The sequence below is a fragment of the Fusarium verticillioides genome, chromosome 4 (assembly GCF_000149555.1).
Source record: "Fusarium verticillioides 7600 chromosome 4, whole genome shotgun sequence".
Lineage (NCBI taxonomy): Eukaryota > Fungi > Ascomycota > Sordariomycetes > Hypocreales > Nectriaceae > Fusarium > Fusarium verticillioides.
In genome coordinates, this window is record NC_031678.1 from 2,204,833 (window position 1) to 2,229,607 (window position 24,775).

The following is a 24,775-nucleotide window of genomic DNA, read 5'->3' on the forward strand; positions in this document are numbered from 1 at the left end:
AGGAAATTTCTGGCTTGCTTTTCGACCACTTTCACGTGCCTTTGTCTCTCTTTAAATGAGGATAGGTAGGTAGTACTGTTTTGAGGCCGTCGCCGGCGCCGGTTGACTCTCCGGGACCGGGCCGTAGCTTGCGTACAGTAGCTTTAAGCCGGCGCATTCTTGGACATCAAGTTCCGGCATAAAATCAGGAACTTCCCGCGATTTCTCTAGAGGCTTTTGCGACTAAATTGATGCTCGTCTCCCCCCTTGGGCTCCGTCGTAATTGACACCAGTGATTGAGTGAATATGAATACAATAGAGTACCAGCCAACATCCCCTATCCGGAAGACACATAGGAGAACGACCAGAGCGTGAGTGTTCCTTTATGCTCTTTGAAGCTAGATATGTGAGCTGATTGATTTTACGTAGATGCGATGATTGTCGTCGACTCAAGGAGAAATGTATCGGCTCAATGCCCTGCGACAGATGCAAATACTTTGGCAGGCCTTGTCAGTTCAGCGATAGGTTCAGAAGAAGCCGAGTTTCTCGTACAGCAGCAAAGACAGTTAAGGCATCTGCGGTGGAAGTAACGTCCGAGGATGTCTCTGTATACTTTGAGGCGGAACGTATTCAGGCGCTAGAGCATATCGTGAGACATTACACAGGGCTCGAAGAGTTCTGCAGGGAGAAGCTGGAGAACGTTATCACAGATCTTTCACCTCTACGCAATGAAGAGGAGGATTTAGTAGATGTGATTGAGGTAGGGAACGACGATGTGAGTTGTGATGGGAGGGATCGCGTGAGTGTCGGTACAGCATCAACTGGTAGGTATTGTTCTACTTCAAGCAATGTATAGGTAGCCAGAGCTAACTTGGTGCCAGCCAACGTAGAGTTCTCTCATCATGAGTTCTCTCGTCGTGTGCAGAAGAAGGTCAAAGACGAATTGACCGACTTTGAGTTCGAGGTACGATATCCCGTCCCACAGGTCAACTGGTCTCTAACAACAACACGTTCAGGACTCGGGAACAGACACAGCAGTCAGTGACAAAGCAAATACTTCTCAGCTTCTATCCAGAGACGCGGCAGTGCTCGAAGCTGTGTCATTATTTCCACCAGCTCCCTCTGCACTGACTCTCTTGCGAGTATTCTTTGAGATCGCCCAAACAAACTATTTCTATACCGACGAGGAGACACTTCGACAACGCCTTGACCAGTTCTATTCTTATCCTACACGTGTTGGTAGTGAAGATGCCCCTTGGGTCTCTGTCGCGTTGATGGTCTTTGCGCTCGGGACACAAGTCTCGCATCTTTGTCAGTCTTCGGTAAGGGGTTCAAACCGAGAGCTCATCAGAGATGCCCACGGTATCTGTCAGACCATGGATGATACTATTGCATCGACATTTTACCGCAAGGCGACGAACTTGATCCCTGATATTCTGGGCATGGGCTGCATCGAAAGCGTGCAGGCCTTTCTCCTTTTTGGAATATATGTCCTTCCTATCGACCCATCTGGCTTGTCTTGTACCTATTTCGGAATTGCTATCAAGGTGGCAACACAATTCAATCTTCATCAGAAGACTATCCAAGATCTATCTCCTAGAGAGGTAGAGCTGCGGAAGAGAGTTTGGTGGACTGCTTACGCCCTCGAACGGTATGTTCAGTCCCAACGAAGCCTCTTACAAGATCTAACAGAGAACAGCCGAATTTGCATCTTACACGGACGACCTGTTTCTATTTCGAGACTCTATATTGATGCTAACCTGCCCATTGATCTGGAAGAACTGCAGCCAAAGGAGAGAATCAACACTTTTCAAAACAACATGGCCATGCTCAGGCTGACTATCTTCATGGAGGATGCTCGAGATGGAATGTAAGCGATACTAACAAATCCTGTTTGAAATTGAAGGACTAACAAGACATAGTCTGGCCTTGAAGAGCAAAGATAAAGTGCAGAAAGTTAAAGCATTTCAAAACACGGTCCAACTCAAGGAGAGGCTTCGCAATTACTGGCACAGTCTTTCCGAAGACACCTTTTGTCGAGACCTGACACCCGGCAAACCACTATTCCGATCCAACATGCACCTCTTCTTGACATATAATCTGGTTCATATTCTGATTGGTCGATCTTTTATCCTGGACGAGCTGAATATCAACGCCAAGGATACCCCGAGTGCAGAGTGGACGAAACTGAGAAGCGAACTAGTCAACGACTGTATTAGCAGTGCCGTCACCACTATTCACCTCTGTCAAACTCTGCACGATGAGAGTAGTCTTTCAAAATCTTCTTACACGGAGTTCAGCTCCTGTTGCGCTGCTGTTCTCGCCCTGGTAGCAAAATGTGTCTCAGATAAGAGCAGCAGTTGCAAGGATGCCTGCAAGAAAGGGATGGAATTACTGCGAGAAATATCAACCGGTATCTTTTCGACAAGTGGTGAGAAACGCACAGTAGAAGGGCTAGAGATTGCTTTCGACAGGCTGAACTATGTAAAGAGGCGAGACAGTACTGGGAAGCTCGACGAGGATGGATATCTCCAGTTTCGAAACTGGGTTGCCATGCAGCAGATTGTTCCTGGAGAATCGCTTCAGCTGCCTCGACAGGAGAACTCTATGCTGGAAGTTTTGGGGGGACATTCGATCACTTATCAGTGTTCTGGCATGGCCGGAGGTTACAAGACTGGTTGCTCTCTGCCTGCGCGTACGGAAGTAATTTCATTGCCAGATTTGGGAGATTGGTTTGATCATGGGTTTGAGCAGCCGGTGGCTTAATGGTATATGACTTACGATTTACGATGTTGAATTTCATTTTAACTATGTACACTACAACTTTACTACAAGACATCGTTCAAAGTTCTCTCATTGCTGCAAGGTCATTGCCAGATATAAAGACTTGGTTTTGATTTAGCTCCGTTGTCATAAACTAACGCGGCTTCTGGCTTTACATTCGAGACTGGCTCGGCATCAGTCTGAGTCACGTTGAGAAGGGTTCATGACTTTTGCTAAATACTTGAATACGTTGAGTTGAAGTGGACGGACTATGTAAAGATTAAGGGTTTAACAGTTTTTCCATAGCTGGCCTACATTACATGATTTACATCAAGTTCAGGCTTATTTACTGGCCAGCAAGTTCCTTCTCCAGCGCATCAGCCATATCCCCAAGAGTGGCAAACTTCCAGTTATATACGGGATCCTTTGTGTTGCCCATACTAGCTCCGGGTCTCTCAATCCAGCTTGATTTGATGCCCATCTGTTTTTGCGGGCTGATGATCATGAAACTGGCTCTGCGCAGTCTGAAGCACCTTTTCCTTGGGAATACCAAATTTGGCCTCCACTTCCCGCAGCATATATTTAAAATTGTTCAGGTTAGGTTTGTAACTTCCAACGTCTTGTGCAGTGATGATCAGGTCAAAGGGAGTGCCTTGAAGAGGACCTGCATTGCTGCCGGAGAAGGACTCGCGGTCGACATTAGACAGAACAACGAGCTTGTAATGTTTGCCGAGTCGACGAAGAGCATCAACAGTGTCAGGAAATGCAGGCCATGATCCAATTGAATCGCCAAAGGCCTTGTTTTTTTCAGGTGTGGGTTTAGGGAAGCCGAGACGCTCTGCAACATGAGGGTGGATGGTGGTCAGAAGTTCAGAATACTCCATGTCAGGAGTCTTTTCCTGTTGAGCAACTTCAGCCTCATGATAGATCTTCAGAAGATCTGCCCGAGATATTTCGGCATTGTTGGACTGGAGAAGGGGCTTGAGGCCATTCAAAACGCCGGTCTCCCAGTCAATGAGAGTGCCATAGACGTCGAAGGAGAGGAGGTCAAAGTCGGAGATCTTGCTCATTTTGACAGTGAACTGGAAGGGGTTTTCTTGATGATAATGATGATGATAATGATGAGTGAATGATGCTTGTCTATCGTCTTCAAGCGACAGTAATTCACTAGTTATTTATAGGGAGAGTACGCCCTGTAGTTGACTTGGACATTGATGAGATAATGCACTCGTTTGCCGGTGCCGGTCTAGGGTGCCTGAATTGGGATGCCGGTCGGCACACCGAAAGTGGAGAAGGATGTTCCGGTGAAGCCCGGACTACTTGACGGGAATATCCATTTATTCCGGGATTGTCCTGTACAGAAACCCATGAAAGTTGAACTGGGTAGGTAGATAGAGGCTCTCTGGAGCAGCCCTTGGCTTGAACCATTTACGTATGGCTAAGAAGATGTTAACAAGCTACACAAGAAATGGTTACCGAGACATAACTGGCTGAAGTGCATTTACGCAGTATCTCAATAATACCGGTGTGTGCAACATACACTGGTAATGAATGGTCTATGATTATATTCAAGAATAAACGAACAGTGGCACGTCTCTGAACATCACAGGCTTCTGTCTCTCAAGCAGCACGAGGAATGTGGTTTATGAGACCTTCAGCAATGGGAGAATCGAGAGCTCGCGCAAATGTGAAGCCCGAAGCGCGAAGTACGAGATTGTTCCAAAAGAGATGGGAGGCGTATTTTGTGAAGCTTTGACAAGAAGCTGTTGGTGGAAAACCGAGGCTTCGATATTTTATTATTAGGGCTGAAACGGCAGAGAACCCAGCGATCCGGAATTCGCATTGAGGCCCCCCAAATGAGATGAGCATCGACCAGATGCAGACGCCCGTTAATGTCCAAGACCGAGGCACGAAGCCTCATTATTACGGCGTGGCCCACCCATCGCAAATGTGAAGGAATGGAGGCTGAATGTGTTGGTTTGAGGTTGATGCAGCGTTACAAGGGAGACCTTGGTAACAGAGATGCCTCGGCTCCTTGCTGTAGAAAACATGTTTTGAGGTGGCTCGTCAACTCAGCCAAGTTTAATAACAGCTCTACTATGTCTCAGCTTGAGAAGATGGATCACGAAGGGCTGGATATGTGAAACCTTTAACGGCGATGAGGCGTTGATGGCCGAGACATCCCACATGGGCTAACGTTAGCCGCTATTACCAGAAGCGGCAATGAACCCATCGTTCGATTTGTGGCACTCGAAGCATTGTTGTTATGCTCTGGAGCATTTGGCATTCAAGAGTCAGAAACTGTCTGTGTGCAGTGCCAGCCTTACCAATCGTGAATGTAAAAATGTATTTGCTTTTGCGTGGCGTTCTGTACGTACATGAGGGAGATCGATCACTATCTACCTATCTCATCGATACCCCGATAACCAGCATGGGCCTTGATATGAATGATACTGAAACGCTTACATATATGTCACATTGTATATAGAGACCCTAGAGATCATCAAGATTCAAGCGAGGATATCCCACATTGACTGACATTGACAAAAGCCCCAAGATCATCAGGATCATCCGATGCGACTGTGTCACCCGCTTATTAAAAATGACTGACAGGATTGACAGCACGTAAAGCATCCCTGACTAGTTAGTTACCGGGCATCAACGGAAAAGGACCCGTGATCAGGATGTCGGTCGAGTATGTATATCATCAAGGGTATTCTATTCGAATAAACCGTCCGATAGAATAGCGCGACTGTCACAAATGCCGACCCTCGTTGATCTTGTCTCATTGGATGATGTACTATATCTGACCGTTCTATAGACGATCAGATTTTATCTGCATGATGATCCTGGTAATGGATGTTGGGCCTTGATTCTTACAGTTCATGTTGGTTAGGTTCTTGGTTTCCCCGCTCTCCAAAGCGGCGGGCATTTAGGGTAACTTGCATAGTGGAAATAGCGGGCATAAACATACGTCTTCCTGTCACCGCTAGTGACTTTACAATGTTCTGCATCGTGTTCATTACCATCATTGGGCCTTTTTGCCGGGCTGTTGATTACCTACCTTAGTAGCTAGCTGGCCCCCCTCAACTGTAGCGAGTATATTAACCATGAACCTCGGCTCAACATCTTGGACTATAATCTTGGACGTTACAGTAGTTTAGTTAATACTCAAACTCTATATCAAAAAGTGTAACAAGTTCTGGACCAATTGAGTACAGTATACGTCAATGCTACAATGACATGCCGAGGTTCACTTTCTTGATCTCTCTGTCTGTGTATGTATGGAATCTCACCCATCCACCCACCACAAGATTCAGGCTCGCGCTCAGGCTACAGGGTTCTTAAGCTTCCCCTGTAATGAGCCCCGCTCAAGCCTCCAACTATAGCCCACATGGAAAGCTAGAGCTAGAGCACCTCACATCAGTGGAAGCGGGTTCGTGGTGTCAGTCCCCGCCATCACTCTATTGGCTGTGGCCCTTTAGACTCATTAGCAGAGGCCACTAAGTTACAGTGGCTGAGTGGCTAGGGGAGAGTCAAGTGCCTGAGTGCACATCAGGATCAGGGATGGACGGCATCCCGTCTTCCCGCTCTATTCTTAAACGTTTGGCTCCAGAACTCAACGACTCAAAACGTCCATGTCTCCTCAACTTTGACTTCCATTGACTTTGGCTTTGACTTTGATCGGCACGACAGCTTAGTCAATTGGGGCATATGTATTTGTCCAGATCTGGCATTCGGTTTACATTCGGTGCACGCTTACAACGGCAAACACCGTTATTGTTTGCTACTTTGCCTATCTGTACATGTACAGTACTGACAGCGCGTTCAAGCGGGGCCTTGACGATCCATCCTCGTGCATCGCGTCGTCGCATTGCATTGCCTTGCCTTGCATTGCAGCATCCAGCCAATTTTGTCAGGATCCTTTTTCTTGCCATGTTTCCTCTCCTCCAACGGCGTCGCTAAAAAAGCAATTCTTCCGTACTGTGCTGTGCTGTACTGTACCATCGTCATCTGTCACTTATCACCTCGTTTGTCACTCACTCGCATTGACATCCTGAGTCAAGCTTGCAAACTCGGACTGTCTCATTGCTTGTCATCACGTTGACCCCCCTTGTCCTCCCCTCCATCTCGTCGTCGACGTTCCACCGCCAACCTGCTGTCGTCTGTTTAGCTCCCCGCTGTGTAAGGCGAAGCAAACATATCCATCGTCCTCACTTGTTTCGGATACGGCTTCTCGGACACCTTTGCCTCTTTTTCCCCTTCGCTTTTTTTTCTTTCTTTCTTTGCCTGGACCCTCTTGTTGCTTTTTCTTCCCCGTCAGCCGTCATCGTCCCCTGTCATACCCTGTCGTATACACATACATACGTACCTACATACTACCAAGACGAACTCTTTTAACACCGGAACCACCCACAGCTCGGAAGCTTTGCCACCAGCTAGTCAGTGTTTGCATTAAATTGGTCCTTCATCTCTGGGAGCTGCACTCTTACTCTCTCTTGGTTGCTTGGTTGTCTCAAACTTTCTAGGTGTTGACCATCTCGAAGCAGAGCATCACCATATACTAGACTTTCATTCACTCTTCCAAAGACTGAACTGCTCATATTGGATCTGTCACATTAAGTAACCAGCTACGGCCTTCGCTCTCTTTCATCTCCGTATGCAACCTCGCGTCTTCGTACGCCCTCTCCCGCGGTTCTCGTTTACTCTGTCCTCCCAGGAGGCCGTTGGACAGCCAGCTGTTGGACAATAATCCTCCCCCATCTTCTTTCCATTTCTGTCAATATCCCCTGCTGGGAATTTTGACATAACATCGTGATCGGTTCGTTGTTCTTGGGATTCATCAAGAAACACGGTCAATCATGGTCTACTGCGGTAAGCCCTCTAGGGGTTGCCAGATGTGCAGGGCCCGAAGAATCAAGGTGTGTTGCTATTTTTACTGCTGGATGGCCTTTTCTTGAGCAGTGTTTTCCTGGGGCTCTTTAGACGCATCAGCTCACAGTCATAGTGCGATGAAACGAAACCAACCTGTAATCAATGCGCCAAATCCAGGCGACAATGTCCTGGCTACAAAGATGAATTCGATCTCGTCTTCCGCAACGAGACACAGGCAACTGAACTGAGAGCTCGCAAGGCCAGCAGGAAAGCCACGGCGCTGAAGCACGGTAAACCATCAAAGGCCGTAGCTATTCACAAACCAGCACCCGATCAGTCTATTATATCGACTCTCCAACTTCCGGTGGACCAGCAGGCAACATGTCACTTTCTGTCGAACTTCGTTCTGCTACCTTCTCACGATAACACGCGTGGATGGATGGAATTCGTTGTGCCTCTCCTTAAAAGCGAGAAGCAGGCGTCCCATTTTAAGCTAGCGTTTGATGCATGTGCCATGGCATCTCTGGGAAATCGTGTCGGTTCAGGTTGCAATTTTGAGAACAAGGCTTTAGGATGTTATACGAAAGCACTTTCTGCCACATTCAGCGCTCTGAAGGATCCTGTTCTATCCAAGGAGGACTCAACTTTGGCAGCTGTGCTGCTTTTGGGACTTTTTGAGAACATCACCGCAAAGCAATTGGGAATGCTCGCCTGGGGTTCTCATATTGAAGGAGCTATTCAACTAGTTAAGTCGAGAGATAGGAAGCAGGTGCGAACCAAAACAGGCCTGGCTCTTTTTGTAGCCACAAGAACACAAATGGTATGCCCGTTCTATTCACTCCTCAGCTAACCATTATCTAACGAGCGACTAGATCATTCACACTTTGACCACAGGCACACCTCCGGCTATGGGAGTTGAATGGTGGATTACAGACAGCTACAAGAATCAGTACGGAGCCGAGTGTCAGCGACTTAACATCCGCACAGCAGAGCTCAGGGCTGAGTCCAATCGCTTGATGGCGTCCCTGGCCCGTAGCCCCGAGAATATTGAGCTGCTTCTAGATATTATTCGTCGATGTCAGACTCTCGATCAGCAACATGTGGCTTGGGCGAACCAATTGCCCGAGTATTTCCATTACAAAGCTGTGGCTTGGGAGGACAATGTTCCCAGTGGGAACTACGGCATGGCTGAGGTTTTCCCAGGACGAATAGACGCATATCAGGATCTCTGGGTTGTCAGCGTATGGAACTTGATGCGTTGCTCTCGCATCATTCTCGCATCACTGATTGTTCGCTGTGCTGCATGGGTTTGCGCCCCGGTCGACTACCGAACAACCCCCGAATACGCAACAGCTGCGAGGACGTGTGTTGATACCATCACGGACATCATTTCCTCGGTACCCTACCAGTTGGGCTGGTTTTCCAGTCGCAGGGAGCTTCTTGAGCGTGCTAACCTGTCCGCGTTTGGATGTGGAGAGGAAGATGCCCTGAAAGGTCTGCCGGGATACTTCCTGACTTGGCCCCTGACTTGTGTCCAGGGTCAAGATTATACAACTGATGCACAGAGAGCATGGGTCAAAGGCCGACTTGAGTTTATTGGCAATCATCTTGGTGTTAGGTACGCCAATGTGCTTAAACAAGTGAGTATCCTCTCTAAGTCCCTGGAGCTATCTGCCTCCGCTTGGCATTTCTTTTCTTTTTCTCCTTTTTTCATCTTCTTTCCCCTTTTCAGCATTTATCTATCCCCACATTTGTTTCTTTTTCTGGTATCAACTTCAGGGTCGACTGACACTTCTCCACAGCTCAATGTTCGTGTTCCGTCCATGCTCATCCGCAGGGATGGCTTGATGGCTAGCCCATACCCTGCCTCCTACAATTTTGAAAAGCTCTTATCGTCCAAGACAGCACCAGCTATGGCAGGGTATTCTCTGAACCCAATACAACAGCATGAAGCTATGCAGAAGGAGAGAGCCGAGAAACAGAAAACCGAGCTGCTGAGCAAAGCCAGGGGGTCTTTACCAAATACCGAGAGGGTAGCCGACGGCCTGCTTCAATTTCAGAGCTAATTATGGGATATCAGGGATATAATCTTGAAGGATTTGGAAAACATCTCATCTCCAAATATGCTATATAAACGTTACAAAGGTTCTGGATAATCTATAAAATAGAGGATGGCTGGTCCTGAATAACCTTGGTCGACTTTTAGTCTATAAGTTGGCACTGTGCCATTGTTGAATTGGTACCAGGCATTCAAAGATTACCATGAATTTGTTTGATCTAAACTCGATTGTGCAATTGCAGATCCGATACTCGAAACGAAAGTGTAGGGGTTTGGCTGGTGCCATTTTGGATGTACGTATTAGACGAGTGGATATCCACAAGTAGTTTAATGGGGTTTCATGGTAGGGAAGGTTACGATCACAGGAACTTTTCCAAGTGCAATCTGTTGTATTATAGAGCAAACTTGCGATGGGATGTAGGGTGTAGTATGAATCAAGTTTAAAGAAACTGTCCCAGTGAAGAGATTCGTTGAATAGTCATATGGGTGTCTGCGTGCGTACGTGCGTGCTACCCATACCCCTAGCATATTCGAATTGAGACAGAAAATTCGTGACGGAGTGGCGATCGAGTTTCATTTTTGTTTCTTGCTGTCGACACTGTCAGGTACTATTCCACTTCCACGAGAAAATATACCACGATGTACACACCTCTTACTAGCATCTGGTGTGGTGCCTAGATTCCACGCCTTGACGAACCAGCTTTGCGTCGCATCGACATAGTTTTCGTTCTTGATTTGTTTAACGCCGACCTTTACACCATCCTTTGTGAAAACGACGTTCTTCTTGCCCATGCGCTCGGACGCAGCATCGGACATCTTGGCGACGCTGATGTAGACTTGGTAGCCGATCCAGCCGCCTACGCTGAGCAGAGCGAAGACGATGATGAGAGGAAGGACCTGGCTGTAAGAGTCAATTAGATACTGTCTTCGGAGTGAAGCTGGCGGTGCAGCTGTACCTGAGAGCTGAAGGTTGTTTGGCCATGTTTGATTGCGACACGTGCAATGTGAAAACGGCGATTGGCGATAGTGAGGAAAGATGCGCTGAGCTGGAGAAGAGAAGTGTCAAATGCGATCAACGCAGTTGGAGAAGTAAAGAAGAATAGAGTATGAAGAGGGAGGGAAGAGATAGAGCGAGAGACAGAGACAGAGAGAGAGGCAGCCGAAAGGGGGTCGCGCAAAGAATTGAGGGGACCAAGAGCTGAAGGATCTGGGGGATAGAGTGCTACTTTAGGGATGGATGCATGTGAGTATGGAAAGTCAAGTACCTGGACTAGTTCGCACTCGAACTAAAGTATTCGCGAAAACCTGCCCGTTAATGGAACTTAGGTTCGGGGATCGCCAATTGGATTGTTCGGCACCTGTCGAAAAAACAGGGTCCAGGTCTTGTCTGAGGGGCTGCCCTCCTGTAACTTTGGCTGATGTTAGTGGATTATGGAGGGGGATGATGTATCGAAACACTGGGCTTGATGCCTTATTGTATGGACGGAACCTTGGGTAGGTACTCAGTCTGTGAGACGGAAACAAAGGCTCCTCCATTTCGAGTTGCTTTGATTCAGTGCAAGATCGTGCTCTTGAACATGTTCCTATACCTGAGAATGCCAAGAAGCTATCCCGGGCCGCTGCCGTCCATGCGATCCATGCAGTGGCAGTGCAAAAGATGAGATGAAGTGCAAAAATAAACCACATAAAATGGGTACGGATTGGGTAATGTCTTGCCCTACAAACACTCACTGATTGCCTAGACTCACCTGTCATACCTTAATCGTTGACAGAATGGAGGATTCAAGCTTTGGTGGCGGCTGACTTATTTCCCCCTGTAGTGAGTGAATCGAGAACAGTCTATGCTGGTGTGGTGATGCAGGGGGTTTGTGTGAGGCTTGAAGAAGCAATTATGATGTTTTTGTCTGACGCTCTGAATGACTACGTATGGAAAGCGTGCACTATTCTATCTTTACAGAGAAATCATACTATCATATGAAATTTTCGGGCGGTGGTAAGAGTGGTCGAAAGCCAGTGTGTTAGCAGACATGCAGTCAAGAGAGACCAATTTTACAGCGTAACATCCAAGGTCTATGGAAAGCATGAGAACTTAACACGTTGATCACCAAGCTTCTCACTGATTCAATGCGCAAAGAACATGTCAACTCTTGTTACACCTCATGCTTGACCTAGCCCTTGCTTCCTCTCGTCATCTGGTTAGTCGCCAGAGTACAACCACATGAACATCACTCTGAGTTTCCGTGGCCAGTCAAACAATTACATGATTTGATAGTTCCAAGGCATCCCGTAGACAATGAAAGAGAGACGTTGACCCGAGGGTAGGTCACAAAGTATAACGCTGGCCATTTGTGCAACAGTCTGAAGGGCGGTTGTTTTACGGCTCTGTATGATATACACAAGCCTGTGCCTAACTTCTCGTTGATAAAGAGAGAATAATAAGAGACTGACAAACACAAGGTTTGCTAGATGTATATAGATTGGTGGCATTAATTGCGCAGCAGCCAACCCTCGTCAATCAGCTGCCTTGGCTCGAGACAGGGCGCGATATGAGGAGGGACTGTCAACTATCTTCCGACTCATACGACTTAACATTGTGTAGTTAACGTGAATAAAGTGGCATTTCCCTCCTTGTGCTATCCATCACTAGTTCTACCTAATTTCTATGGTTCTATGCTGCTACCTTTCGCAAATGTGACCTCTTATACCACGGTGAGGAGCTCGAATTTATCGACAAATAGTCAAATTTACCACATAACAGCCTAATGACTAAAAGAACTGCATGAAACGCTTTTCGGCGCAGATATCTCCCTAACCCATATCCTTATAAGACTCTACCGGTGAGTACATCTTGTCGTTACCCAGAGGTGCATAAGGTGTTTCGTGTATCTCAACACCGATTTTTTGCTTCAGTGACCCAGAGAGTCATAGAAGTTCCTGGTTTTAAAGAATTCACTAGGGCCCTATGAGTACTGCTATTTAGACGGCATGCGCTTTTGTGTATTCATTTGGCCTGAGACAGAGTTTCTGGGGTAACAGGTTTTGGTGATGGGGACATGAATCAAACCAAGAATCAACATGACTTTCAGAAATCCAATTTAAAGATGAGGTCGGTTGAGTTATACAAACCCAGATCATATCACTCTTAATTCGATACAGGCAACTCAACATCCGCCACCAGCTTCAAGACTTACCTAGGTACGTTGTATAGGGAGGGCCACAAGGTGAAGGCTAAGTAGGTACTTTCCTATCATTTTCTATATCGAGAATAGAATAGATGACTCTGATTAGTATGATGAGAGATACGTATCTAACTAGGCATATTAATATACCTTAAGTTTTAAGAAATACCTAACCACTACTAAGGTAAGGTATGTGTTTGTGGATGCCACAGTTCTTGATTTATATCCATCCCATGACATGGCATGGTACAATGGGTGTGGCTGTGCAATCCCACCAGACGGGAGCTTCCAATGAAGCTTTGACGCCACAGTAGCTCCAAGCTTGTAATATCGATGAGCATAGACACATCTACCAAGTCTTATTGATTGCTCTTCTGAGTTGACTCATATCAACACGTGAGGATATAGTGATATCGTTGTCCTCTTCTCGCCGTCTCTGGCATCTGATAGCGTGGCTCAGGCAACCATGAGATTAGGTAGTAGGTAGCCCCTCCTTTGGCACTACAGGATTCTTGGCTTTGTCGCTGTGGCGGTGACCAATGCGAAGAGGCCAGACATGCAGACAGACAGACAGGCTACGCTACCTAACAGCTCTGAGCTCATCAACCACCAAACACCCACCTCCATTTATCCTCCTCCATCCCAGTCCAACATACAGATTTCGTCGACTGGGAGCTTCGGACCGGGTGTCGCCTTTTACCTTCCCATTTTCTGTTAATTGCTAAAGCGCCTGCTCCTCTGCAGCGCCTTTTGAACCGTTTCTCGACCGATTGACCGACACCGTTTACACATCCATATATACCTTGCCTCAACCTCGGGTGCGACACTGCTCCCTTCACACTTCAACCATGTCGATGCCCCCTCCTGGTGATGGCTTCGGCGGCTTTCCAGCCCAGCAATACGATCAATATGCTGGCCAAGAACAGCAACCTCAACAAGCTTACGAGGACCCTGGCGCCGCCCAACAGCAACAGCCCCACGATCAAGGCCACAAGAAGAAGAAGCGAGGGTATGCGGCCCAGGCTTTCGAGGTCGGTACCGGTGCCAACGCCGTCGCTGGTGCTCAGACCGGCGTAGCTCCTCAGCAATTCGGTGCCCCTCCCGCTCAGCCAGGTTATGGAGGTTATCAGGCCGAACCTCAAGCCGCTGCCCCTCAAGGATACCAATATCCCCAGGGATACGGCGCACAGCAACCCGCTGCTCCCCAGGCTCCTCAGTATGGCTACCAAGCTCCCGATCAAGGATACCCAGCACCTGGTGCTCAGCAGCCCGCGCCAGGAGTTGGCGGCATCACTCAAGGCGTCGGCAACATGAACATTGGCGGCCAGGCTCAACAACCCCAGGCCGCTCAGCCTCCTCGCCCTGCTGTTCTGAACCAGCTCTATCCAACTGATCTCCTTAGCCAGCCCTTCAATGTCTCGGAGCTTGACCTTCCCCCGCCTCCGATTGTTCTTCCTCCCAACGTGAGTTGCCCATTTTCAGGCATGGTAATATTGTCAATCACTAACTTTCGCCTATTAGACGAGTGTTACTCCGTCCCCGGACGCCAACTGCTCCCCGCGATATTTCCGATCGACTCTCAACGCTGTTCCCACCACCCACTCGCTCCTGAAGAAGTCCAAGCTGCCCCTTGCGCTCGTCATCCAGCCCTACGGTTCTCTCCACGACGATGAGGATCCCGTACCTGTTGTGCAGGATCAAGTCATCTCGCGTTGCCGACGTTGTAGAACATATATCAACCCATATGTCACTTTCCTGGACCAGGGACACCGATGGAGGTGTAATATGTGTAATCTGACAAACGACGTTCCTCAGGCTTTTGATTGGGACGCCGCTGCCCAGCAGAGTGTTGACCGATGGCAGCGACCCGAGCTGAACCATGCCGTTGTTGAGTTTGTTGCTCCCCAGGAGTACATGGTTCGCCCACCTCAGCCCCTCATTTACCTGTTCTGTTTCGATGTCAGCTACGCTGCTGTCTCAACCGGACTCGTGGCCACCGCGGCCCGCACCATTTTGGACAGCCTTGACCGGATACCAAATGCTGATCGCCGCACACGCCTTGGTTTCTTGGCTGTGGACTCTAGCCTCCACTACTTCTCGATCCCCAAAGATACTGATGAGAATGGCGAGACCAATATGCTTGTTGTCAGCGATCTCGACGAGCCTTTCCTGCCTATCCCCAACGAGCTCCTGGTTCCTCTCAGCGAGAGCCGACAAAGCGTGGAAAAATTCCTGCAGAAGCTTCCCGACATGTTCCAGAACAACCAGAGCAATGGTTCATGCATGGGATCGGCCCTGCGTGCAGCTCACAAGCTTATCTCCACCCTGGGAGGCAAGATTGTCGTTTTGACTGCTTCTCTGCCCAACCTTGGTGTCGGCAAGCTCGAGATGCGTGAGGACAAGAAGCTTCTTGGCACATCAAAGGAGGGAGCTCTGCTCCAAACAGCCAACAGTTTCTACAAGAGCTTTGCTGTCGAATGCTCAAAGAGCCAGGTCTCTATTGATATGTTCCTCTTTTCGTCACAGTATCAAGATGTGGCCTCGCTCAGCAACCTCCCTCGATACACTGGTGGCCAGACCTGGTTCTACCCAGGCTGGCATGCCTCGCGACCTGAGGATGCCCTCAAGTTTGCTTCCGAGTTCAGCGACTATCTTTCGTCTGAAATTGGTCTCGAGGCTGTTCTCCGAGTCCGAGCCACAAGTGGTCTAAGAATGAACACATTCTACGGCAACTTCTTCAACCGAAGCTCTGATCTCTGCGCTTTCCCCGCCTTCCCCCGCGATCAATGTTACGTTGTTGAGGTGGCTATTGATGAGAATCTTACCAAGAACGTCATCTGCCTCCAAGCAGCAGTGTTGCACACAACCTGCAATGGCGAGCGTCGCATCCGAGTCATGACTCTGGCCCTCCCTACAACGACCAATCTATCCGATATGTACGCCTCAGCGGATCAGTGTGCCATCACCACTTACTTCAGTCACAAGGCCGTGGAGCGGGCCCTTTCAAGCGGCCTAGATGCGGCCCGCGACGCTCTGCAGAGCAAGGTTACCGAGCTCTTGCAGACGTTCAAGAAGGAGTTGGCTGGAGGCAGCATGGGTGGCGGTCTGCAATTCCCCGCCAACCTCCGCGGTCTCCCCCTACTGTTCCTAGGGTTGATCAAGAACGTTGGTCTCCGCAAGTCATCTCAAATCCCCTCCGACATCAGATCGGCAGCGCTCTGCCTCCTGTCAACACTTCCTGTGCCTCTCTTGATGCGCTACATTTACCCACGACTCTACTCACTACACGATATGCCCGACAACGCGGGAGTTCCCGACCAGGAGACGGGCCACATTGCGCTCCCTCCTGCGCTCAACCTCTCTTCAGAGAGGCTTGTGCCCTACGGCCTTTACCTCATCGACGATGGGCAAACTCAGTTCTTGTGGGTCGGCCGTGATGCTGTACCGCAATTGGTGCAAGATGTGTTTGGAGTGGAAGACAGAGGCCAGATCCAGGTCGGCAAGGGACGCGTACCTGAGCTTGAGGGAGACTTCAACGAACGGGTGCGAGCTATTGTTCAGAAGAGCCGGGACCACAAGTCACTAGGGGTCGGCAGCATTACATTGCCCCACCTGTATATCGTGCGAGAAGACGGAGAACCTAGTCTGAAGCTCTGGGCGCAAACGCTACTCGTGGAGGATCGAGCCGACCAGGGTGTAAGCGCAGCTCAATGGCTAGGCATGCTGAGAGAAAAGGTGAGTTGATTGATGATAATATTGGTTGAGATGACAAACTAACTTGAGTATCAAGGTTGTTCAGTAGAATAGCTCACGGAAAGTTGAGCGCTTGTAGACAGAGGAGTGGGTCGGATCTGTCCTTGTAATATTGGGATCGGGATGAGGAGGGTTCAATGACTGGAGTCGAGGTCCTGGAGAAGCAGTCGGCTATTTTTGGTAACAGGGATGCGAGGACGAACGGTGTCAATTAGAGTGAGTGAATGAAATGAAATGTTTTGTGAGCAAGATCGTGAAGAATGCCTTAACGTGACGGGGTGAGGTCTTGTTGAGAGCATTGCCATCATGATCATGGTGATGTTGTAGTCTAAGTACAGAGGGGCCTATGATGATAGCATTAAACAGTACAAGTTACAACCAGGGAGAAGACATGATACAGCCAACCAAGAGCGAAAGACTGACATGCATAGTAATGCATGATATTTTTAGAAGTGCATTCCTTCAGAAACCAAACGGAAAGAAGACCCGATTCCTTGGATGAATCCATGACCGAGGGGTTGGTTTGGTTTGGTTTGGTCCCCATGGAATGAAAATCTGATACAGGCACCAGACGCAGCCGCAGACGCGATGTTCTCAGAGTTGGTACATAGGTACGTGAGATGATACAAGGACCTCGCTATCCAATGATGAAACGCCGCCGAGTCGGTGGGTGTGAAACGCACGCGCCTAACGGGCCAAGTAGCCAATGATGGCTAGAATTAGGCGCTGGAGGAGGTTATTTTAAGAACACAGGTACGCGGTGCTTCTCTCTATGCATTCCTACCTACCTATCCAGGTGAATCAGCTCCGTTCAGTTCAGTTCAGGTCATGCCGTTGAGGGAGGAAGAATGAGAGTTAGTAACATGTGAAGCGGCATGGCATTAGGTTGGTGAAACGCATAGATACCTAGGTACGTACGCTACGTCGAGGAATCTTTGTCGAACAGGGGGTTGATGCGATCCACTGAAGAGGACGAAGAGGGCAGAGTGGTAGCATTCTCCATGTTTCGGGGCTGTCAGATGCTAAACGCCCAGTATTTTGAATCGCTAGCGTCATGTCATTGGGAGGTTCTGTAACGTTTCGCCTCAGAGGGTTGATGCTACAGTGTCTTCGTTTCGTTTAGGTCTGTTACGGACGGATACACTGGACTTGTCTATTATTTCTGTGACTATCACGTACCGTCAGGTACTCGTGCTGTATCCGTACCTGGCGGGAAGCTGTCCGTCCCGCCCGTTCCATGAGCTCTCATCTCCTCTCCCCCACTTTGTCTTCCTTCAATCGTTATCACCCTTAAGTTAAGCTTGTTAATCCAGGGTCGGTCATCCACTATATCCAAGGAGTCTTGTACTGCAATATCCGAGATGATGGGGGTCCATAGTTGCTCTGTCATTCCGTTATTGTTTATTCAATAGCTTTTCGGCAATGTTGTCGTTGTTAATGCCCCTCCTGGCGATCATTACAGATGTTCTGGACCTGTCTATGAACCATGAACCTTGGTTTATTCTTCAAGGGATTTGTTTCGTCTTACGATCACGAATTCTCTCGGAGAGATCTGCCTGCCCCTACTACCTATAGCTACTGTACCTAGCTAGGTAGGCTAGGTAAACTCAAAGGACACTCTGTCGTATTTTGAGTCCTTTCTCTGCATTGAGGACAAGTCACTGGATGTCCACTACCTCAGGGATCGGGCTGAGGTGACACCTCCACCAACTTTGGTTGAGCAAGTAGTTGTTGGTTCTTAACCGCCCAGCTTTGGCTTTATCACATCTCAGAGTCATCAGCCCAACGGGACAAAGAATCAGATGACGAAGGAGGTGATTGATCGAGCTAGCGATATTGGTTAACTACCCTTCTATTCCGTCCGTCTTGACTTGTCTTGACTCACTGTGCTTGTTTCACATCTCAACCAGCCTGTCTTGTTTTAAAAGTTATCCTCCATTCCTTTTGTGTCAGACCCAGACCCAGTCGGAGAGAGGCAATATCTTTCTCTCTATCTGTACCTAGGTACGAACGGGATTACTCACAGCCCAATTCAACTGCTAGATTCGAAAGACACACACACACACACATACACACACACTCTCTCTCTCTCTCCCTCCTAAGAAATAGCCCATGCAGCAAATATCCTTACCCATTCTCACCTATACTCACCGTTGACGACGGCGAACCGAACTGAAACCTGGGCCTCTGCCACGACGCGCTAGCCTCTGTACGGGTCCTTTACAGCAGTGCAAGACCCTCTTCTGCCCCGCGCTCTCGACTTGCGAACCAGCATCAGCACGGCCCGAGCGGACGTGGAGCTCTTCTGTTCCATCTCTAGGTAGTTACCTTACCTTGCCTTAGCTGGACTACTTTATCGCTACTATAACTCACCGTCGCTGTCAACCCTTTTTTTCTTCATACTAAATACTCACCTATTTTACACCTTTTGACTTTGGTTCTTCTCTCAGTCGCTATAAATCATCAACTGCATATCTCCCTCGATTCCGTTGAGTCTCGTCGATAATCATATCTTGCGATTGTATTGGGTGGAGCTCAATACCTGACCCCTCAAATCATCCTTAATCAGCCAGTCCAGCCCAGTTCAAGCCAGTCAGTCCAGCTGGTCCAAGTCCAGGTCCTTCTAGTACCAACAAAGGAGTCTTCTTCGTCTTACTTGACTGGTCCTTTTCTCTTGACTTGCCTTGACTCTCTCTCTCTCTCTACCTTATTTCTACAACATCTCGACCGACCGACCGATCGAGCGGCCGCGAATTCTTCTCTACACGACATCAGCCGTTGCTTTTCGGTCGCTCTATTCCTCTTCAGCTTTCCCCTCCTTTTCACCGCGACCATGTCTCGATCGAACCCCCCTAACGCTGCGGGGTCCCGCAAGATCTCGTTCAACGTGAGCGAGCAGTATGATATTCAGGATGTTGTTGGTGAGGGCGCCTATGGTGTTGTCTGGTATGTTTCCTTGTGTCTCGTGCGATTTACGCAGTGTGTCAATTCTAACTCTTCTCCAGCTCTGCCATTCACAAGCCCTCCGGCCAAAAGGTCGCCATCAAGAAGATCACTCCTTTCGATCACTCCATGTTTTGTCTAAGAACCCTGCGAGAGATGAAGCTGTTGCGATATTTCAATCACGAGAACATCATTTCCATTCTCGATATCCAGAAGCCCCGAAACTACGAGTCATTTAATGAAGTTTACTTGATCCAAGTTCGTACCACCAGCGCTCGGTCGCTAGCAACAGCAGACTAACCAACGATACAGGAACTGATGGAGACAGATATGCACCGAGTCATCCGCACCCAGGACCTTTCTGACGACCACTGCCAGTACTTCATCTACCAGACCCTCCGCGCCCTCAAGGCCATGCACTCGGCCAACGTACTGCACCGAGACTTGAAGCCCTCCAACCTCCTCCTCAACGCCAACTGTGATCTCAAGGTGTGCGATTTTGGTCTTGCGCGATCCGCTGCTTCGCAGGAGGACAACTCCGGTTTCATGACTGAATATGTCGCGACTCGGTGGTACCGTGCGCCCGAGATCATGTTGACTTTCAAGGAGTACACCAAGGCCATTGATGTGTGGTCGGTTGGCTGCATTCTCGCCGAGATGCTCAGTGGCAAGCCCCTGTTCCCTGGCAAGGACTGTAAGTTATTGCTGAAATGCCCGAGACGATAGAGCCCTTTACTGACCATTTGGCCGCTAGACCACCACCAGTTGACACTCATTCTGGACGTGCTGGGCACGCCCACTATGGAAGACTACTACGGAATCAAGTCGCGCCGCGCTCGAGAATACATTCGATCACTCCCCTTCAAGAAGAAGGTTCCCTTCCGAACTCTGTTCCCCAAGACCTCGGATCTGGCCCTCGACCTGCTCGAGAAGCTCCTCGCATTCAACCCTGTTAAGCGCATCACCGTGGAGGAGGCTCTGAAGCACCCATACCTTGAGCCTTACCATGATCCCGAGGACGAGCCAACAGCACCCCCGATCCCCGAGGAGTTCTTTGACTTTGACAAGCACAAAGACAACCTGAGCAAGGAGCAGCTGAAGCAGTTGATCTACCAGGAGATTATGAGGTAAATATGGTATGATGACGAAAGATGGGCGAGGCATCTAGGATCTGCGATCTGAGACACCTCTGACGGGACATCTGTTGCTAGCAGGTGAGCTCATACGTAGTTGCGACTTTTGAAAGGGAGATGAGTGGCAGAATTTGGAGAAGATAGATAGACCACAGCGCAACCCTCATGCACGCACGCAAACATACACAGAATCACCTACTAGTTTATTCTGCATAGGTAGCATGCACATGGCATGGGTCTTTTAGGGCAAACTTGATGTTGAGAGATGGTCAAATGTATGGGAACAGGATCAAAGACATGGGCCAGAGTCAGGGTCAGAGAGAGCCTGAGTCTGAGAAAGGCAAACATGGGACTTGAAGATGATTTGATGAAGTGCACATTGCAGCCATTTCTTTTTTTAGTTGTTATATCCCAAGAAAAAAGAAATTCATGATGATACGTGTTGACCATATTCAGGTGATCAATAGTGAAACAGAGTTCCATTACGTAGTAGCAAACTTGGATGTTAGAGTATCCTCTCTGCATCTAATGTCAGGAACTATACACATCGAGAGAGACCACTAATCAAATAGAGACATCAAGTAATATCATGACTTTCGTTTCGCCCAATCCTCATCGGCCAAGTTACCCCCTGGAACGTGACAATCAGAGGATCCGAGTGACAAGACAACAGATCAAAAGGTCTAGACCGAGCCAGCATTTCAGCCGTGATAGGCCGTTGGCCATATCGAGCTAGCGTTTTTGGTGCTTGAGGCTCTGGTGTTGATGACGATCATGAAGTTTGCCAGCGTGTACGTACATACCTACACGCGCATGTGGCCAGTAAAAGAGACCACAGGCTTATGAATCACCACGCAATTCGTTGTAAGCTGTTGAGTAAGGCATCCAGCAGAAAATGTGGCAATTGCTGCCTTAAGACCTATACATTTTCAAGCGATGAGAGCGGCTTGGAACTTATTTATGTTAGTGCATCGATTCTCCAAGATCGGGTTCTTTTAAGTCTTGTTCTAGGCGTTAACCCCGCTATATCTAGCTCCACTAGCTCCCCCAATCTCATGGCCTACCTACCTACCTACCTTACCCTCCACTACCATAACAGTGTCAGAACTTATTCATTCCCTCCAATGTCTCAGATCTCAACATTACATATCAACGTCCTGTCTCCCTTTTAGCAACGGCGGTATTCTTATTCAGCTTCCTGATCACTGAATGCTTCAACTCCCGTATCTATGACCTCCTACGCTGCCTAATTTGAGCACCACTATCACTAGACTCCGTGTTTACACGTCATGGGCTCTTCTGACCGCAACGAATCCCCCGAATCTCCCGAATCTTCTGGCGCCGCTACGCCCAACAATCCTAACCGCGCCTCTGCATCATATATCACCAACATGTGGACCGGCCTCATCCGTCGCTTCTCTAGCGAGGGTTCGTTCCCTAGCCAGGCCGACACCGCCTACGAAGACGACTACAAGTACCACAACGGCAATGGTACAAAAGACGGTATAAACGGTGTCTTCACACCCGTGCGCCGTACAGCGAGCCCCCTTCGTCCTCCACCCCTGGATCCTCTTGTCCTGCATGGTTATCGTCATGGCACGCCCACGTCGGCCAAGTTGCTGACACCCGCTGTCGCGGAGGAGATTCGCACCATGGTCCCTGAGCGCCTGCGTATCGTCGACGACTGGCATCTGATCTATAGCCTTGAGCAGGACGGCGCGAGCTTAACGACTCTTTATCAGCGCTGTCGACACTATGAGGGCAAAAGAGCTGGCTTTGTCCTGGTCGTCAAAGACCTAGAAGGAGGGGTGCGTATCCAGTGAGCCCATATGACGTTATCCTGTTAACTAACATGATCAGATCTTTGGCGCATACCTATCCGAATATCCGCATCCTGCGCACTCGTACTTTGGCAACGGCGAATGCTTCCTCTGGCGAGCCTCTACTATCACACCTCTCCCTCCACCTCCATCAGCTGATACGACAAACCTGAACTCTCGAATTACAACGCTCGCCCCGCCACCGCCTTCTTCAGAGAGCAACACCCCTACACATTCTCGCGCGCCGTCGCCTACGCCTAGTGAAGCTGTCAGGTTCAAAGCGTTCCCATACAGCGGCCTAAATGACTTCTGCATCAACTGTGAGACCGGCTTTCTAAGTGTTGGATCAGGCGGTGGGCATTATGGGCTATGGTTAGATAACGGGCTTGAAAATGGACATAGCTCGAGGTGCGAGACCTTTGGTAACGAACCTCTGAGTGATGAGGGAACCAAATTTGGCGTCATTGGAGTTGAACTCTGGGTTATGGGCGTATGATGATGATGATGATGCTTCGGTATGGCTCTCACGTGTTTGCATGGCGCTCGGTGTTACGATATGGTATTCGCAGGTGGATCGGTCTCTCATTAAACTGATGATCTATGGGAAGAAGGAAAATCTATGTGCTGTGAAGACAGAGCGGTCTTTGTCTGGACCAAGCTTTTTTTTGGGTATATAACAAGGAGGACAACAGCAAAAAAATATTCAAGGCAAGGTCAGTAAAAATCAATGATACCCGGAGCTGATACTCCCAACTCTTTACATCATCAGTGGCCCTCCAATACTCCGCATGTAGTCTTACAAAAAGATCAATTGTTTATTACTCCCTGTTTCAGCTCTGTCTCTTGGCCATAAACGCCTGGATCCCTTCCAGTACGCCTTCGGGTGTCGGTGACTCGGCGCACACGTCAGGCTCAAAACCAAAGGATAGAAGGTGATCTCTCGTCGTAGGTCCGATGGTCGCGATGAACGTCTTGCCGTCCCGTTCGTAGGCCTTATGCACCTTGTTGGTTTCAGGATCCAGAATTCCCATGACTCGAAGCATACTATCGCACCCGGTTGGTGAGAATACCACAATCCATCGCATGGGATCGTTGCGCGTTTCGCCAAGGATCCTGCGCAGATCAACCGGAAAGCTCTCCATGACGCCCGTTCCATAGACGACCGTCTCTGTCACACGAATGCGCTCTTCATCTGGTAGTGCGCCGTCCTGCAGCGTTTTGGGAATGATATCACGACGGGTTTCTCCAACGAGGAATAGAATAGGTGGGAGAGTCGCACGTTTTTGGTCGCGGTACCATCCGTAGTAGTGGGCGAGAATAAAAGGAGCAAGGGCTGCGCCGTTGCCTGTGTGGCTACCAAAGACTTGGAGAGGAGGTTCTTGGGGGACGGCGGCGAGGGCGCGAGTAGTGGCGGGGCCGACACTGTAGACGGGGATGTTCTGTAGATGAGGCCATGAGGTTTCATCCTCGGGGTTGGGAGTATCATCTGTCGCAAGAGAGATTGTGTTAGGCGAGATGGTTCTAGAGACATGATCACTATAAGGTTATGACGTACCGGACTTTCCATCTTTGACAAGCTTCACAAAAGCTTCGACGGCGCGTTGTGATGTAAAGATCAAGCCGCCGTATTCATGATGTTCCTGGTTTCCGATGCGGCGATCGCGAAGCAGCGCTGCGACTTCGTTCATGCCGTCGCTGTGAAATTGGTGCAGCAAAACAGGCACGAACTGCGGCGCAAAACCACTCCCATTAATGTTAGACTCTGAGAAAAGATCTTCATAGGAATCGCCGGGGCTCGATCTCGTCTTGAGTAGGAGAACAGGTATCTTGGAGGCTTGCAACGCGGTGGAGTTGGTAGTTGTCATGATGAGTTGAGCTTTTTCTGATGTGTATATATAGGGATCCACGCGGCTGGCAATACTGTCGATGGGTAGCTTTCAGGATGAAATAATGGCGGAGAGAGAATCAATGGGAGGACGAAGTCGAGATCATGAGGTGGGAAGATCAGCAACTTTCGGAGACTCGGAAGGTGGGATGCGGGTGAGGGGCTCATGGGAAAAGTGGGCGACAGCTTTATCGATAACTAAGGTACCTTAGTTGAGGACGGTAGTTAAAGAGCTTCCAGGTTCCAGCAGGTTCACTTCATATCTTGCTTGACTCATCTTCACTAGTTTATCAGGATTTTTGACAATAAATACAGTTATTGTAACAACATATAATTTTGTGAATTGTGAATGAGATCTAATTATCGAGCTGGGTATTCAGTGCAGA

The 24,775-nt window shown here is 48.9% G+C and overlaps 8 protein-coding genes across 12 annotated transcripts; 5 read left to right on the forward strand and 3 right to left on the reverse strand.

Moving 5' to 3' along the window:
- Nucleotides 1–285: 285 nt before the first annotated feature.
- On the forward strand, nucleotides 286–2,745 carry FVEG_05057 (hypothetical protein; the record flags this gene model as incomplete). Its single annotated transcript, XM_018893074.1, has 6 exons — nucleotides 286–350; nucleotides 409–803; nucleotides 861–943; nucleotides 996–1,630; nucleotides 1,679–1,849; nucleotides 1,902–2,745. 6 exons carry the CDS (start codon nucleotides 286–288, stop codon nucleotides 2,743–2,745), a joined length of 2,193 nt encoding a protein of 730 aa, XP_018749882.1.
- A 106-nt stretch (nucleotides 2,746–2,851) lies between these two features.
- FVEG_05058 (hypothetical protein) lies at nucleotides 2,852–4,089 on the reverse strand. Its single transcript, XM_018893075.1, has one exon. The coding sequence runs from the start codon at nucleotides 3,810–3,812 to the stop codon at nucleotides 3,198–3,200; it is 615 nt and encodes a 204-aa protein (XP_018749883.1). The 5' UTR covers nucleotides 3,813–4,089; the 3' UTR covers nucleotides 2,852–3,197.
- A 2,257-nt stretch (nucleotides 4,090–6,346) lies between these two features.
- On the forward strand, nucleotides 6,347–10,115 carry FVEG_15590 (hypothetical protein). Of its 2 annotated transcripts, XM_018904758.1 has the most exons (4): nucleotides 6,347–7,664; nucleotides 7,751–8,437; nucleotides 8,490–9,257; nucleotides 9,420–10,115. In XM_018904758.1, the coding sequence occupies exons 1-4, from the start codon at nucleotides 7,605–7,607 to the stop codon at nucleotides 9,681–9,683; spliced, it is 1,779 nt and encodes a 592-aa protein (XP_018749885.1). In that variant the 5' UTR covers nucleotides 6,347–7,604; the 3' UTR covers nucleotides 9,684–10,115. The 2 variants fall into 2 exon arrangements, with proteins under 2 accessions (XP_018749885.1, XP_018749884.1); XM_018904757.1 differs by having other exon boundaries at nucleotides 6,387–7,664; nucleotides 8,490–10,102.
- Nucleotides 9,197–10,924, reverse strand: FVEG_05061 (hypothetical protein). Its single transcript, XM_018893076.1, has 3 exons — nucleotides 10,633–10,924; nucleotides 10,326–10,577; nucleotides 9,197–10,265 (listed from the first exon to the last, which is right to left on the reverse strand). Exons 1-3 carry the CDS (start codon nucleotides 10,656–10,658, stop codon nucleotides 10,250–10,252), a joined length of 294 nt encoding a protein of 97 aa, XP_018749886.1. The 5' UTR covers nucleotides 10,659–10,924; the 3' UTR covers nucleotides 9,197–10,249.
- Nucleotides 10,925–13,198: 2,274 nt separating this feature from the next.
- Nucleotides 13,199–17,093, forward strand: FVEG_05062 (protein transporter SEC24). 2 transcript variants are annotated; one of them, XM_018893077.1, is made up of 3 exons: nucleotides 13,199–14,318; nucleotides 14,377–16,590; nucleotides 16,646–17,093. In XM_018893077.1, exons 1-3 carry the CDS (start codon nucleotides 13,704–13,706, stop codon nucleotides 16,655–16,657), a joined length of 2,841 nt encoding a protein of 946 aa, XP_018749887.1. In that variant the 5' UTR covers nucleotides 13,199–13,703; the 3' UTR covers nucleotides 16,658–17,093. The 2 variants fall into 2 exon arrangements, with proteins under 2 accessions (XP_018749887.1, XP_018749888.1); XM_018893078.1 differs by having other exon boundaries at nucleotides 14,377–16,834.
- Nucleotides 17,094–18,444: 1,351 nt separating this feature from the next.
- FVEG_05063 (CMGC/MAPK protein kinase) lies at nucleotides 18,445–21,162 on the forward strand. 3 transcript variants are annotated; one of them, XM_018893080.1, is made up of 5 exons: nucleotides 18,445–18,928; nucleotides 19,059–19,554; nucleotides 19,614–19,809; nucleotides 19,864–20,245; nucleotides 20,306–21,131. In XM_018893080.1, the coding sequence occupies exons 2-5, from the start codon at nucleotides 19,442–19,444 to the stop codon at nucleotides 20,680–20,682; spliced, it is 1,068 nt and encodes a 355-aa protein (XP_018749890.1). In that variant the 5' UTR covers nucleotides 18,445–18,928; nucleotides 19,059–19,441; the 3' UTR covers nucleotides 20,683–21,131. The 3 variants fall into 3 exon arrangements, with proteins under 3 accessions (XP_018749890.1, XP_018749889.1, XP_018749891.1); XM_018893081.1 differs by having other exon boundaries at nucleotides 18,501–18,612; nucleotides 20,306–21,128; XM_018893079.1 differs by having other exon boundaries at nucleotides 18,445–19,554; nucleotides 20,306–21,162.
- A 464-nt stretch (nucleotides 21,163–21,626) lies between these two features.
- On the reverse strand, nucleotides 21,627–24,538 carry FVEG_05065 (uroporphyrinogen-III synthase). The gene is made up of 2 exons (XM_018893083.1): nucleotides 24,060–24,538; nucleotides 21,627–23,990 (listed from the first exon to the last, which is right to left on the reverse strand). Exons 1-2 carry the CDS (start codon nucleotides 24,367–24,369, stop codon nucleotides 23,335–23,337), a joined length of 966 nt encoding a protein of 321 aa, XP_018749892.1. The 5' UTR covers nucleotides 24,370–24,538; the 3' UTR covers nucleotides 21,627–23,334.
- FVEG_05064 (oxidation resistance protein 1) lies at nucleotides 21,743–24,718 on the forward strand. The gene is made up of 2 exons (XM_018893082.1): nucleotides 21,743–22,492; nucleotides 22,545–24,718. The coding sequence occupies exons 1-2, from the start codon at nucleotides 21,974–21,976 to the stop codon at nucleotides 22,998–23,000; spliced, it is 975 nt and encodes a 324-aa protein (XP_018749893.1). The 5' UTR covers nucleotides 21,743–21,973; the 3' UTR covers nucleotides 23,001–24,718.
- The last annotated feature ends 57 nt before the right edge of the window (nucleotides 24,719–24,775 follow it).

Bases quoted from the DNA above. Each gene is read 5' to 3' on its own strand.
- FVEG_05058 (XM_018893075.1), bottom strand. From the start codon at position 3,812: ATGAGCAAGATCTCCGACTTTGACCTCCTCTCCTTCGACGTCTATGGC.
- FVEG_05061 (XM_018893076.1), bottom strand. From the start codon at position 10,658: ATGGCCAAACAACCTTCAGCTCTCAG. The intron at 10,578-10,632 runs GTACAGCTGCAC...TGACTCTTACAG, and splicing joins AAACAACCTTCAGCTCTCAG to CCAGGTCCTTCCTCTCATCA.
- FVEG_05065 (XM_018893083.1), bottom strand. From the start codon at position 24,369: ATGACAACTACCAACTCCACCGCGTTGCAAGCCTCCAAGATACCTGTT. The intron at 23,991-24,059 runs GTACGTCATAAC...CTCTTGCGACAG, and splicing joins TGTCAAAGATGGAAAGTCCG to ATGATACTCCCAACCCCGAG.
- FVEG_05063 (XM_018893079.1), top strand. From the start codon at position 19,442: ATGTCTCGATCGAACCCCCCTAACGCTGCGGGGTCCCGCAAGATCTCG. The intron at 19,555-19,613 runs GTATGTTTCCTT...ACTCTTCTCCAG, and splicing joins GGCGCCTATGGTGTTGTCTG to CTCTGCCATTCACAAGCCCT. The intron at 20,246-20,305 runs GTAAGTTATTGC...TTTGGCCGCTAG, and splicing joins CCTGTTCCCTGGCAAGGACT to ACCACCACCAGTTGACACTC.
- FVEG_05062 (XM_018893077.1), top strand. From the start codon at position 13,704: ATGTCGATGCCCCCTCCTGGTGATGGCTTCGGCGGCTTTCCAGCCCAG. The intron at 14,319-14,376 runs GTGAGTTGCCCA...TTCGCCTATTAG, and splicing joins CGATTGTTCTTCCTCCCAAC to ACGAGTGTTACTCCGTCCCC.
- FVEG_15590 (XM_018904757.1), top strand. From the start codon at position 7,605: ATGGTCTACTGCGGTAAGCCCTCTAGGGGTTGCCAGATGTGCAGGGCC. The intron at 7,665-7,750 runs GTGTGTTGCTAT...TCACAGTCATAG, and splicing joins GCAGGGCCCGAAGAATCAAG to TGCGATGAAACGAAACCAAC. The intron at 8,438-8,489 runs GTATGCCCGTTC...ACGAGCGACTAG, and splicing joins TAGCCACAAGAACACAAATG to ATCATTCACACTTTGACCAC.
- FVEG_05064 (XM_018893082.1), top strand. From the start codon at position 21,974: ATGGGCTCTTCTGACCGCAACGAATCCCCCGAATCTCCCGAATCTTCT. The intron at 22,493-22,544 runs GTGCGTATCCAG...TAACATGATCAG, and splicing joins TCAAAGACCTAGAAGGAGGG to ATCTTTGGCGCATACCTATC.